Source organism: Clinocottus analis, unplaced genomic scaffold, assembly GCF_023055335.1.
Source record: "Clinocottus analis isolate CAN_PGR_092001 unplaced genomic scaffold, fCliAna1.0.p SCAF_2, whole genome shotgun sequence".
In the NCBI taxonomy this organism is placed as follows: Eukaryota; Metazoa; Chordata; class Actinopteri; order Perciformes; family Cottidae; genus Clinocottus; species Clinocottus analis.
The window spans coordinates 10,223,476-10,237,691 of NW_027175931.1; the positions used below are offsets into that span (position 1 = coordinate 10,223,476).

General features: G+C 41.6%; 1 protein-coding gene across 1 annotated transcript in view; it reads right to left on the minus strand.

Annotated features, from left to right (window-relative positions):
• LOC137790259 (cGMP-inhibited 3',5'-cyclic phosphodiesterase 3A-like) overlaps window positions 1-3,622 on the minus strand; it is a 44,552-nt gene extending 40,930 nt beyond the window's left edge. Inside the window, exon 1 of the mRNA XM_068584320.1 lies at window positions 2,452-3,622. Coding sequence (XP_068440421.1) covers window positions 2,452-3,372 — 921 coding nt within the window. The 5' untranslated portion in view covers window positions 3,373-3,622. The remainder of the gene's footprint in view (window positions 1-2,451) is intronic.
• Window positions 3,623-14,216: the final 10,594 nt, after the last annotated feature.

A 14,216-nucleotide genomic window follows, 5' to 3' on the forward strand; every position in this document is an offset into this window, starting at 1 on the left:
CAAAGTCTGACAGCTGATGTGGGATCAGTGCCAGCTAAATGAGAGAATGAACGTTGTAAGATGGGACATGTGTGATTCTGGATCCAGGCACTCTGAAAGCTGTATGTGATCTATTGTAGCAGGGCCATTGGTGACTCACCATCACCTATACAGGCTACACAGACTCATCCAGACTAGTCGTATGCGCTAAGTTAATGGTCCAATACTAAGGTTGGGCTTTTTCTTTTGAAAATGTATTCATACTAAAGACACATTTATTTTATCAGTGTATATTTTTGATGAATAAAAGCATTAAAAAACACTTTTAAAAAAAAGACAATTAACATTATAAAAGTCAGATTAAAAACGATTTAAAAATGGCATGCATCTTTAAAAGTTGCTCTACAATGTAAAGGATAACACGCAAGTAACCTATCATACCTTTCACATCAGAAATGAAAAAGAGGGCTTTTTTTTTCTCAGTCACATTTTATTTCCTTCTCTCGTCACAAAATCTGCAAATGAGATCAGGGCAATGTTGCCAAGAGAGGGAAAAGACCAGTGTCATCAGCTAGGATTATGCTGCTTGTACAGCTAAGCCATACATGGGTGTGTATGACAAAAGCTCACCCACTCAGATTTATCCCTCCGAATTCCCCACTGCACATGCATGTGTATGGATCCCGTCTCTATTTCCCATGTGGCAAAAACATTGCCAGCTTCTTGTTCATTACCCGCAAATCTCTTGGTGTTTATCACTAGAGGGCAAGAGCACATTCAGGGACGACTGCAAGAAAGTAACCTTCAGTGGTGGAGGCATTCATGGGTGTAAAAGGATGATCGGTGAAAGCAACACTTGTTTCAACAGGAGCTTAAAATCCTGCCATAAAGAATATTATATCAAAATATGATTAAATATGATTCCGTATGCAAATGTGAGTAAGTAAGCTAGTGACATACGGATAACATGCTATGATCCGTGGTAGAAAAATGCTTCAATGTAAACTAGAAAAGACAGAAATCTGGGACCACTTGCCGGACCTAAAAAATAATCAATGTTGGCCTTAAGTTTCTCTCCAAGTTATCAAATTGATTATTATGACAGATTTTTCTCCAAGCTCACTTGTAGGTCTTACTGATCTTCAAGGGCTGTACAATTTGATGTGGATGCAAGTTTAACCCTGCAGGTCATGCCATATCTGAGACATAATTTATATTGGGTCACACATTCAACTTTGTGTTAAGTGTGGGCACTAAAAAGTGAATCGCAAAGTAGGCAATCCAAGGACAGCTGCTCGAGGCTCAGGTTAAGCTAAACATAATATATATATATATATATATATATATATATATATATATATATATATATATATATATATATATATATTAAATACCACAATCAGAAGTCAGTCAGAAGAACATTTTAAAATCAGAACACAAGCTAGATGTTTACACATGCTAATTATCCAAAATAGTGTCTCACTTGTATGCCTAAAATATGCCTAAAAAGTGTTTCAATTAAAGATAAACCAACACAATTGGTATGTTCAGAAGTTGAAATCAGTGGGGTTTTTTTTGTTTTTTTTTGGACAACAGAGAGTGAGCTTCAAGCTCCACGTAAACGCATCGGAAGTGTATTCGGGACACAGCATTTTGGTCACATCCAACAGAATTGTTATAACTGGTTACAATGTTAACATCTTCCCTCATCGCTGCATTCTCTATGGGCTGAATAGCCAATACAATGTAAATGTGACTATTCTGTGTTTTTTTTTTTTTATGTCCACTGATATTGTAATAATCATGCTCAAGAGGGAGTTCTTATGAGGACACACTTGAATCAAATCTGGCTTGGAAACACGCACGCGCGCGCGCACACACACACACACACACACACACACACACACACACACACACACACACACACACACACACACACACACACACACACACACTATTAGCACCCAGCATAAACAGATGCTTTCAAAATATTTACATGTGACCTCACGGCTATGCGTGTGCATGGGTACGCGCGCGCACTCACACACGTGCTTTCTCAGGCACACAGTGACTTGGGAAGCTATGTGCACCATGCATTTGATTATCAGCAGCACACACACACACACACACACAGCACCGCGCAGCGATGTCCGCATTAACAGCAGTGTCAGAGAAAAGGCAGTGCAAGTAAGTGTAAATCACAAAAATACTAAGCTGGGTCTTTAATATCACATATGTCGGAATATGAAGTACATACATCAGTAGTGTCATACCAATAAAGTGTGTTATTACGATATGTGTTACATCGGCTTGCCCGTTTGCCCTGAAGGAAACGCGCGTAAAGGTGGCACACATGCCATCAGCGAAAGAGACCAAAAAGCGTTTCAATGAAGTATCTAAACAGTCAAAAACAAATAAAAAAAACAATCCGTAGCGCTATGGTTCAGACTTCCGAAGCCGGACATGTCTTACCTGGTCCCGCGGATTGCAAGGCAGCGAAGTCCTCCGATGGGACTTGCTGTTGCTCTGACTGTGAGCCATCATTTCCGAGGCCGATATGGAGCTGGACCTCCGTCTCCTTTTGAAGACAGGGATGTCCTCCTCCTTCGCCCCGGTCACAGAGCCACAGCACCCCGTCCCGCTGGTCCCTGGGGCCGGCAGGAGCCGGTCAGCATACCTCGCAAGCAAAACCCCCAGCAGTCCCAGCAGGTAGGCCAAGTAGGGTCTCCAGCTGGCCCGGAATCTGCCCAGAGAGACAAGAGAGACTGCCCTGATGACGCTAATGAAAATGATGATGAGCACTCCCTGACGCAGCCGGACGACCAGCAGAGCCCCGCTGCTTAGGCAGCCGAGGACGACCAGGGTTGCGGGTTGGGACAGCAGCTGCTCCTCGGCGCCGCGCAGGAGGAACTGAGCCGCGGATTCGCCCAAGTGGCACACGGCTAATAGGAACACGGCGGTGCGGACGAGCACCCCGCAGCGAATCAAATACAGCCCGCCCCAGAAGAAGGCACATACGAGCATAAACACTGGGGATGCGCAGTAGCACGCAGTCAACAGCAGCTCCGCAGCGCAACCCGACGCGAAATGAAGACGAGAGCCGGAGCCGCTGCTATTTCCGTTGCTGCCGCTGCTGCTGCCGCTGCTCGCATCCCAGTCGACCAATCTGAGCAGCAGAGCGAGAATAACGGAGACGGAGGCGACGCAGAGCGCAGACGACACTCCTCGGCAAGTCCATGTCACAGCGAGTCTCAGCCACGACTGGCTTCCTGCGTCCCGGCGCAACGGGGTGACACATGTCTTCACGTAGCCGTTGCGCTCCAACGCCGCCCGGGGATATTTTTCATGAGCACTTCTTGATGACCCTCTGTCGCTGTCCGCCTCCAAGGCCATCGCTATCAGTCAAGCGGAACGTCCAGCAGGATAACAGCTTTAGTCTCTGTGTCTGCGTCTCATCCTGTGATTCCCATCCCCGGGCATGTTATGTGCGCCACCCGCAGAAACGAAATAGTCAGTGCCAAACGCCTCCAAAACAAAAGTTCAATCAACTTAATATTTGCCAAATTATTTGGTTCACAACTTTTCTTTAACTTTTGAGGTTCACAACTGCCCAAATACATTTGGTCTGCTATTGGGTTGCCTCTGGTCGACAACCAGTGAACCAAAAATCAACCCTTGGCTTTTCACACATCTAGGCCACTGCTTCAACTCCTCCCCATAGTCTCTCACTCACCCTCTCTTCCTCTCCCCTCCCACTAGATTTTTGTGTGCGTGTGTTTATATGCGTGCGCGTGCATGTGTGCGTGTGCGTTTGTGTGTGTGTGCCACTCCGGTGATTCCTCCATCACGTTTCAGCTCTTTGACTTGTTTTTGTTCGTTCTGCAGGCTGCTGTGACTCAGTTCACAGTGGACAGTTGCCATGTTTACATGAAGATTTCCAGGCTTGTTCTGGAAGAGAGCAGCCCATAATGTGTATTAACTATATTAATCCTGTAATACATTTTGGAGGTACGCCACTGTATAAATATGACAAGAGACCTAAACGTCTAAAAATAACATTCTACCAAGGAATATAACATAATTTGTCAGGCTCAGGTTATATTCAAAACTTCCTCTATGGAAATCTGGCTTTAGGAAGCAACTTATTTCACTTTCCTTTAGGCTGAATGTAGTCAGAAATGCAGACAAATATGAGATGCACAATCCTACCAAGAGCAGAATTCAGCTGTAGTAATAATATATGTATTTTTTTTCCTGGATTAAAATCCTAAATCACATCATCCTCTGCTTCCTGTGTGGCAGAATGGCCGAGGACAAGTTCACCTGTTTGCCCTACATTTTATGTGAGGATTTAAAATGATGCACTGCAATTGCATAAGTCTGTCAACTAAATATAGTATAAATCTGTTGTGGGAACATCTGTGCTGTCAGGACTGCCGTGTGCTCGCACTAAAAGTCTTCAAGTGGTCCAGAATACTGCTAGAATATTAACCCAAACTAGAATATTTGATAAAATAAGGCAACACCAATTTCTGCTTCCCTCCATTGGTTTCCATTGTCAGGTCAGACGTTCAAAATTCTCCATGGCTCGCCCCTTTATACATTTCTGATCTCTTTATTCCATCTTACGCATTCATTCAGTATTTAAGATCCTGTATTGGTTGTTCACTTTTTCTGTGGGTCAGTCTCAGTCTCAATTAATCTGTTAAACTTTAATTTATTGACCATGTTCGTCCTGCCGACTAGAAAACTCCACGCCTTCTGAAACTCTACACTCACTGCGTCTCTCTTACCCTGTTTGTTTGTGTCACATACGCACAAGTGGTGAGCCTCTTTCTCTCCCTTATTGTCCTCTCTCTTCGTTCCTTTTGCTGGACCATCGGCTTACCTCCTCTCTTCCTCTCTCATTTTGTCATCTAAAAGATTCAACCTATACTCTTGTCTCTCTTTCTCCCATCTGTATATATTGTGCGCGTCCTCTTCCCGAGTCTCCTTTACGGATTGGATGTCATGTAGAGTTCCTGCCGGATACATATTCTTTTTATATGTTTATTTTGTCATCCTTATTGTCTATACTCTAATTGTACCATGTTGATCTACTCTGCACCCCTTCCAATCCCCCCTCCCCCCACACACACACTATATTATAATATTATAATGGAAGGAGATCCCTTTTGTTTCTTCTCCTGAGGTTTCTGCCATTATTTTCCACATTCATTATTTTTCTTATGTAAACCGAGGGTGTTGTATTCTGTACAGACTGTCTGTACAGACTGTAAAGCCCCTAGAGGCAAAACATCTGTGTAACACTAGGTACATTGATTTTGTTATGAGTCGCCAATATATGCACCAGAGCGTATTCGGTTTCTTGTTTCCCCCATTAGTAGTTTGACTTATAATGAAACATAGGAACAGTGTTTTAAATACGGAGGCGTTACACACCATCAGGTCAGTACAATCAGTCGAGTGCAATCAGTGCATAAATCTCCATTTTGACAGTGGATATGTGCCAGCACAAACTGTTCGCACTCATTCAAGCTCCGGAAAAACCAGGTGTGCATGTCAGCGAGGTTCAGAGAAGACGACGTTAAGGCACAAAATGCCAAATGAGTTTAAACTTTCTTTGGTTCTATTTTCTTATTCTGGATGACAACTTTACAAATATTCTGACATTTGACCGGTCGAAAGAAGTTGACCGACACGTAGTTGTTTTGTACTTGCGGACTGTTTACAGGTCAGACGCCACCTCAACCATCTCGAAGAAAAGAAATGAGCTGTTGTGACCCACAGGTGCAATTAAGAAGTGGACTCATCCGTGCCGGCTCTCGCAGGGTTCACCCCTGTCTTTGCAGTACAGCAGCACGAACACATTGTAAACCACATTTTGGCAAAGGTGGCCATGATAATAACATCCATCGACCTTTGCTCTCAGAGACGTTGTCCAGACACACTCCTGTAGTTGTGCTAAGGAAGTGTTGTAACAGTGTCATTCATCATTCTGAAGTGCTTGAAGAGAACTGGATGTCTGTGTGTGCGTTTCATTTTTGGCCTTCACCAGCTTATCTGTATGTGGTTCGCTTACACAACCACACTTGGACATCATAGGATAGAGTCATTGTGCTCTACTGTCATCAAATGTATGCGTTGCTGTCTTGCTGACAGAGCAAACCGTGTTTACCTGAGGGGGAACCGGAGGGACGGCCACGGCTGGGACGGCCACGGTCGGGACAGCGTTATCAGCTGTAACATCCATTGGAGAACAGTGCAGAGAGGCGGGCATGAGCTTACCAGTGGTGCATGCTCACATGCGGTGGGACTGGCTATGTCAACAAGACGAGGAGAAGCTCAGATATAACACACATCGCAGGAGAGTGACTTCTTTCCCTGCTCAGGCAGACATTACTCCACTATATCTTGACATAGCAATTAGTTATTTGCAGCTACATAAATGCTGTAAATGTCGTCAATTGCTCTTTTAAGCTTAAAAAGACAATCGCCTTAGGACTTCGCAGTAGTACAGACACGGCTGTGTTTCTCCAGGATCAGTTGAACTGATAAAATGATAACATCTGGAATGCATTCAGGCTGCAAGAGCAACCTTCAGCACTTGTCATAAAAAGTCCTTAAGTAACATCTTCGTGTGCATGAAAACTGCACAATGTGACTTTATTAAGGTGCAAGTGATGGACTAGCAAAATCAGTTCAGAGTATTGGTACATTTGTACCTCATCAACTCAGGAATATGCTCTGTTAAAAAACAAAAAACCCTCAAAAATAGAACTCAAAATATGTTCTGGACACATGGCTGCTATTTATTGTAAAAAAGGTTAAAAAAAGAAGTTCATCAGGTGCAATCATGAGCGCAAATAGTAGATAGACAGATAGAATAACATATTTCCAAATGATGAGATGACTCATAATAATAACAAATCAAATTTTTTGTTATGCTTCGCTATTTAGCTTTTTCATGAATAACTGAGACCTTGGGGCTCTGAAGATCTGGCCGTTCATATTAAATATGTTGTCCACACCACCGTCTAGGGTTGTAGGCCATTCTCAGTGGATTCTTGATTTCAATTTAGTTTTATCTTCTATCAATTAAGTCAGGACTTATGTTCAAATGGCTTTATTGCTTCGGAACAGATCAGGTCCAAGCATTTGTCTAACGTCTGCTATTGAGCCAAGGATTTCTGAAGCATACACCCAGACGCACACGTTCAAACATACGCACAATGCATTGTTACACATTGCAGTGACACATCATTATATTTTATTTTGTAGCTGTAAAAATGTAAACAAACCTGAGTGTACGACTGCTTTTGGTTTACCTCCAAGTTACACACATGGGTAAAGTTTACAGCCTCTTACTGCTGCATGTGTAACTTCTGCTTTCAGACATTATAGAATGTGTTCCTGTTGTCATAACCTTTTTTGGATAATATGCTCATTAAACTGTCCGTCATGTTCTGACACTCCGGGCTAGAAAGACGTCACTGGCCAGTTGTTTGGCTACCAGGGAGAACAGGCCGCCTTTGCTTGTGCTTGTTGAAGGAAACTGCAGGTTGTAATTCTGGCTTCATGTGTTTGAGCCCATCTACATGTGCAAAGGTGAGAAGGGGAGGAGAGAAGGGGCTATGTCGAAAAGTCCTTTTGCCTTATAGGAAGGTTCCTAACTGAATGGAAGCACCCAAATGTATCTAAGTGGCCGCCATGGTAAGAGCTGTTTAAATTCTCTAAATGCTAAAGAAAGGTGATCCAATGTTTCCTTTCCTAGCTACTTTAGTATAGGATACATTGATCTTCTTTCAAGGCTGGAAGGTGATGCCGCCCTACAGCAGCGGCAACATTTAAAGTGACGCGCCAATTGGCCGTCCATGAAAAACAAACAAAACAATCTTGCGCAGGTTTAACAGGTATTGCCATACAGTCATAAACTAGTGTGATTCCTATTGATGAATATGAATAGACAGTGACAACCATTTTGTTACATTTTATATGTGTTTATTTACTTCAGACATGTAACAAATAAGTACAAAGAGTATGTAATATAAATCATATCAAATAAATTAACAGTAAATATACATTCTAATTTTCAATAACAAGAAGCATCAGAAAAAGAAAAAAAGAAAATTAGGCTTATGAAAAATGATTAAAAGAATCTGCTCTCACTCAACAGAAGTAATGCTTTGTAGGGTGAAAAAAGATGCTGTGTGGTTGAAATGATTTCTTTGTTTATTTATGTATGTGAAGTGTGAAAAATAAAGATTATACAAGTAACATACAATATATATATAATATATATATGTATATACATATATATATACACACACACACACACACACACACACACACACACACACACACACACACACACACACACACACACACACACAATATATCTCTGTAAACCCTAACCCTAAAAAACTCTGTAAACCCTACTCTAAAAACTTAAAGGGAAGTAGGCCACTACTTGCAAACAGATTTTGATGCCCATTCAAACATGCAGAAGGGGAATTTGAAAAGTTGCATCAGTACTCATCATACACAACCAATCGTAAGGTGTGTTTGTGAAGATAACTATGATCAGCTGAATCCAGAAAGACAGGTTATCTTCATGCAACTGTTTTTGACACTTACTTGCTGTTAAAGTAATTTTCCTGAAATGGAGATCTTTTTTTTTGTATTGCTTTAATTCTTCATCATTACAAAGAATTATCAAAAAGTCCCTGTTTAGAACATATTAATAATAAAAAAGAATAGGTAATTGTGAGTGAGTAATTGGTCCGTCCAGGCAAGAAGTGCAGGAATATATCATGTCATCTTTCTTTTGGCTCGACACCAACATGGTTTGTTGTGTTGTTCACTTGCTTGTAGCACCATCTGTCATCTCTGAGCAGCTGAAAATACACGGGACGCAAAACTGACAGCATGAAAAGAATGTCTACAGAGCCAGAAATCTGTTGATCATGAAAACACTTTTATTTCTTTTAGAGAGAAAAACTAAAATCACATTTGAAGCAAGGCCACTGAATTCTCAGTAAATCTTTACCGTGACAAAGATAAACCAACCTTTTGAAATACGAAGTCTAGAAGAAGGCTTAACAATACAACTTGTCCAAAACATTATTACTGAGAACTTTGAAGATCTTCATAACAGCTTTGATTATTGTTCGTGCAATTAAAGTGCAGAAGTCTTTCATGCAAGAAATAGTGATACAGGAAGCTGTGGACGTCATAGAGAACCAATATTGCCTGAGATCTGTTACAGTGAAGCGAAAGACATCAATACACTGCGAAAAGAAAACAAGGCAGCACTGATTGTCCACAAAAAGACAAGATGAACAGGATGCACGGTATTGTATCCACTGGTATATACATAATCACTTGAGGAATGCATAAACGGCTGTTTTGCAGGTTTAAGATGATTTATGTTTTCCAGAAGTCATGTACACAAATGCAAACATTTAACTTTTCTTCCTGTATTTGATGAAACAGCTTTGCTAAACAGGAAAATATAAAAATTACACTAATATGTCCACAAACACATGGTATTCAGTCTAACACTGTCTCTTCCTAATTGTTACCAACTAGTAGAATAGCGGTTGTTTATTAGTTGATTTTAAGTGTATGAGAAAATACATCATATCCTGTTTGGTCCTCTCCACCAGGAATAAATCTCCAACATTGGCCTGCTCAAACACTCACTCTTTACAAGTCTGCATTTTGTTCTTGTGTCTTTTTCCAACACCTATCTATGTTTCACAAGGAGAAAAACAAATTGCAAACATCTCTTCCGAAACTGACCCATGCGCCCAGCTGCTGCTGCTGCTGGATCTCATCATCCAGTCAGTCCTCTTGTTCAAGCTAAGACAGAGTCTCGTTATTGGGCAGCATTGCATCAGCAGCATGATAGCATGACAAGTTGTGTCTTCTAACCCTTCAGGAATCTATGGACTGCTTATCAGGTCTATGAGAGTGGCCTCGGTGTATGTGTGTGTGTGCGTATGTGTGTGTGTGTGTGTGTGTGTGTGTGTCACTTAATCGTATGTCCTCAAAGGCCAGGAAAGGGCCAGAACTATGAGAAATTAAAAGTGTTGGCATACCTCACATTGAATGGTTGTCATATCGGTATATGTGTCAGTTTGTATATAAGCTTACGAGCTAGCGTAGACCTGCTTTTTATCGCACCTCGGGTGGCAAAGCAGAGTGAGATGGGCGAGAAGGACAGCAGGTTCAAGTGTTGTACAGTGTCCACAGGGAAAGTGTGCAGCTGCCATTGCTTCTTCTTCTTCAAGTTTAAATAGCGGATCGCAACCAACTTCAGGGTGCTGCTGAGGAGCCTTGTCTCTGTGAGATACAGAACCCCCTAGCTGGCCATCGACATATAGTTTAACCAGCTTTTCTTCCATAGGGAGAAACAGAGGTGAGATCTGATTGGACAAGTGTTAAGCAAAGCGCTTAACAGCTGCCAAGCCGTGCCCGCGCGCAGCCGGAAGCTTAGGAAGAGGCAGGAGCTTGAGCTGTGCAGGAGCTGTGCATTGATCTGTGCAATGAGAAAATAAGCTCATCAGGAAAAACAATGAAATTCTTGAATAGCGCTCATTTTTTATTAATAAAACAAAAGGAAAAAAAAGGAAAATAGCTTTTACTTTGTGATTCTGTTCAGGCCAGCAGAGAAGGTTTAGCCCGCCACTGGTGCTTCCCACGAAGCTACCCTGCTGCTGATATTTTGCTTGCTAGCTTGCCTTACGGTATTAATCATGCTTTTAATGGAAAACAAACATTAAAATACAGTAGAATGGTGTGCTTTAAGATTATAACTAGACATATAATTAGTTTTGCATTTATAAGGTAAAGAAATTAAAACAAGTTATTAGAACTGACCATAGGCCCTTGTATTGCCAACAATGTCTTAAAGAAGTCCAATGCAACTAGGAGGGCCTTGGCATTGTAAAATTCAGGAACTCCTGATATATGGGATTAGAGGTGTGGTTCAGAGTACTCTGCTTCTTTATTTGTTTGCATGGCACTGTGTGACCTCAGTGTATGAAGAGAGAGAGAAAAGGGAAGATGTTTTATCAGAAGTTGTACCTGTGCTTCTCACTGGTCTCAGTCCAATTTATTTGCACACAGTCTCTCCATTCTTGTGCATCTCCCTCCCACTTCTTCCACCTCTGACTGACCCTCTATCAATGTGTTTTTGTCTAGCTATCTACAAACCATTGGGATAATACACGCATACAGACACCCACGCACACCCAGACACACTCACACACGCATGCACGCACGCACGCGCGCACACACACACACACACACACACACACACACACACACACACACACACACACACACACACACACACACACACACACACACAAAGCAGGACCACTGTGCTTACAAATCCCACTTAAACAGAACAAATATATGGTCCAACCTTGTGCGACAGTATAAGTGGTTTGAGATGAAGAGATGTGAGGTGTGGCGGCCTACAGAAAATACCAATGAATTATATAGAAAGGGTTGATGTTATGAATATTTAACAACCTATTGCTTTATGTGTTTGAGACAAGATCCGACTACTGATGCTACGAGATGAGGCTGATGAACAGTTTTTACAGTTATTAGAAACACAAGTTGTGTTTCTATTCAAATATGTTGATATTTTAACATGTTGTCCCTAAAACAATGCTAATGAGAGTGATGGGTGCGAACCAAAACAGTAAAATTATGGACTTTAAAACCAAAACAAAGAAATTAAAAATGCTGTACATAACTCCAGAGCTGAGAAATTAAGGGAAATACAAAATGTATCTGATTAAAGTCTGATGGCCTATTTTTTTAATTGAATTTGCGTAGAAACTTTTGGGATTACTTGGGCTTTCATACTACAGAGGTTTGTCACCATGAAAGAACAGAGCTGCCTGTGCAAGTTTCTGGAAGGGTTCAATATATGTGCATGCATTGTGTGTTTGTGTGTGCAGAGTCACACATGCTGACAACTGTTTATGGATACACCTGACTCAAACTGACTGTTTCCTGTTCTTGCATCTGATTAGACAGAGCAGTGCAGCACGCTTGTTGTCTCAAACTCTGTTTTGGGTACTTTTCAAGCTACGAGACAGTCGTTTCTTGTCCATACGTAAATCATAAAAATACATGGCAACACATGCATGTAAGCATACACTTAAGCCTTAATTGGCTTACACAACCTGCAGACTCACAAGTCCACACAAACCACACTCATCATACACAAATAAGCTCATTATCTGACCAAGTCACCCAAATGGGTGTCATAATGAACATGGATGGATTGATAAAACCAAACCCAATATGAACAGTACGCTGCACCTGCTCATTACAGTAATATGTAAATGAAATCAATGCATTTCTGCAGAGCATGCGCCCAAGTGGCCTGACACTTTCTTGGGCTCAGAAAGAGGAGATAAGAAGGAAAGCGATAGAGAAGGGACTGCATCTGTGTGCGTGTGTGCTTTCATGTGTGCAACTTCAAGGGCTCTTGCTGTCCTCCGGACAAGTGTCCCATCTAGCGTGAGTTGTTTTATGCTTTTGAACCTTATGCCAACAGTCTATTTATACATCTGTGCTAGTCACAATATTGTGTTGTTGTCCCATTAAAGCATACGTGGGCAGCTGATTCAATAACTACTCACCTCATGATGTGGTATCACAAAATACTCATAAAGCTTCCCCTTTATTGCCACAGTGCCGATCTCACTGAAGCATGTTACAATGTCTTAAAAAGACAACACAAAGCTCACAATATCAAGTCAGTTAGTCCTTACTGTATTATCATTAATAAAATGTCAAACCTCTGCAAACTTGTGGATACTAATATTGTTATCTTTACCCACACATAATGACTAAATGACTCTGTGTGTTACTGTACGCAGCTTACTTCTGCTGTTTGCTTCTATGTCAGTGCAGATTCTAGGTTGGCACATTACCAATCACTGCAATGTCAAACATTGCATACCTGGGGCTAAAGTACCTCCCTGGTGGTATGATTAGTATGCAGCTTTTTTAATCCATAAGCAGGACTGACAGCAGCAACTTCATTCTTGTAACACATTTTCCAGTCGGTACATTTATTTTGTTAAGTTGCCAGATCGAAATGATCATTTTTAATATAGTTGTGTTTTGCTAATTGAACTTGACACACCATTCAAGTAAAGCCTAAAGAGATATGTACACATTTAACCTATCAGCACACAGCTGCTGACTGACAGAGATGGTGTAAAGAAAAAAGTGTAAGAGACTCAAAGCAGGAGAGCAAAACTGAGAAGTAAATGTAACTGTCTAGCTTGAGTAACATCAAACCATCAAGAACAACCTTCTTTATATACAGCCCAAGCAAGTACACACACCAACTGTATAGACATGAATGCTACATCTTTTGGTTTTTCATTGATCAACTTTTGCAGTACAGTATGTTCATCAGCATCACATCACTCCCTTATACCAATTTCTTTTCCCTACAGGAGAACTGGTGTGAAAATCTGTCCTTAAAACATTCAATAAACATAATCGCCATAACATGATGGCATCATAGCACGCAACCATAGTTCTGAAACATTTTCTGGCAAAGACCAAATGCTAAAATGAAGATGTATTCCGGCTGACAGGGAGACACGTCCATGCATGGTTGCACATGCTTGAAAAATAACACCAGTACACACAAATGTGAACACGGAAGAAAAGTCACACAGAGAGAAAGGAGCTGCAGCCTCAATACAAACAACCCTAATTTTAAGTTTAGAATCAACTGAGGGCCGCACCAATTATCCCTCAATTGGGCCTTGTGTACCAGTTAAAAGAGCAGGCCCAGACCTCACATCCCTGCTGATGTTACAGGAAGTGACAAAACCAGTGCATTAAGCACTATCTTCCCTTCGTCTTAACATTGTAAGCTCTCTTACTGCTGTCCCTGATTCAACGCCGGTCAACGCAGATCAGCAGTCCACGCCTTCATGCCCATCTTTATGAGCCAAGCTCTTCCCTGTCCTCATCATCACGTCACTGACTTGAGCTCCTCTGGTATCCCCTGGTTCTCGCAGTTGTAGTAAAGCAAGCTTTATTACAACTGCTAAAAGGACATTAGGGGCCCAGACCTGAAATCCAAAATGTTAGCCACAATACAAAAATGCAATCTTAGCTCCACACCGGGCTTTCCAATCCCTCTGCAAATACAGAGGTTAAGGTATGCAATAAGCCTATCA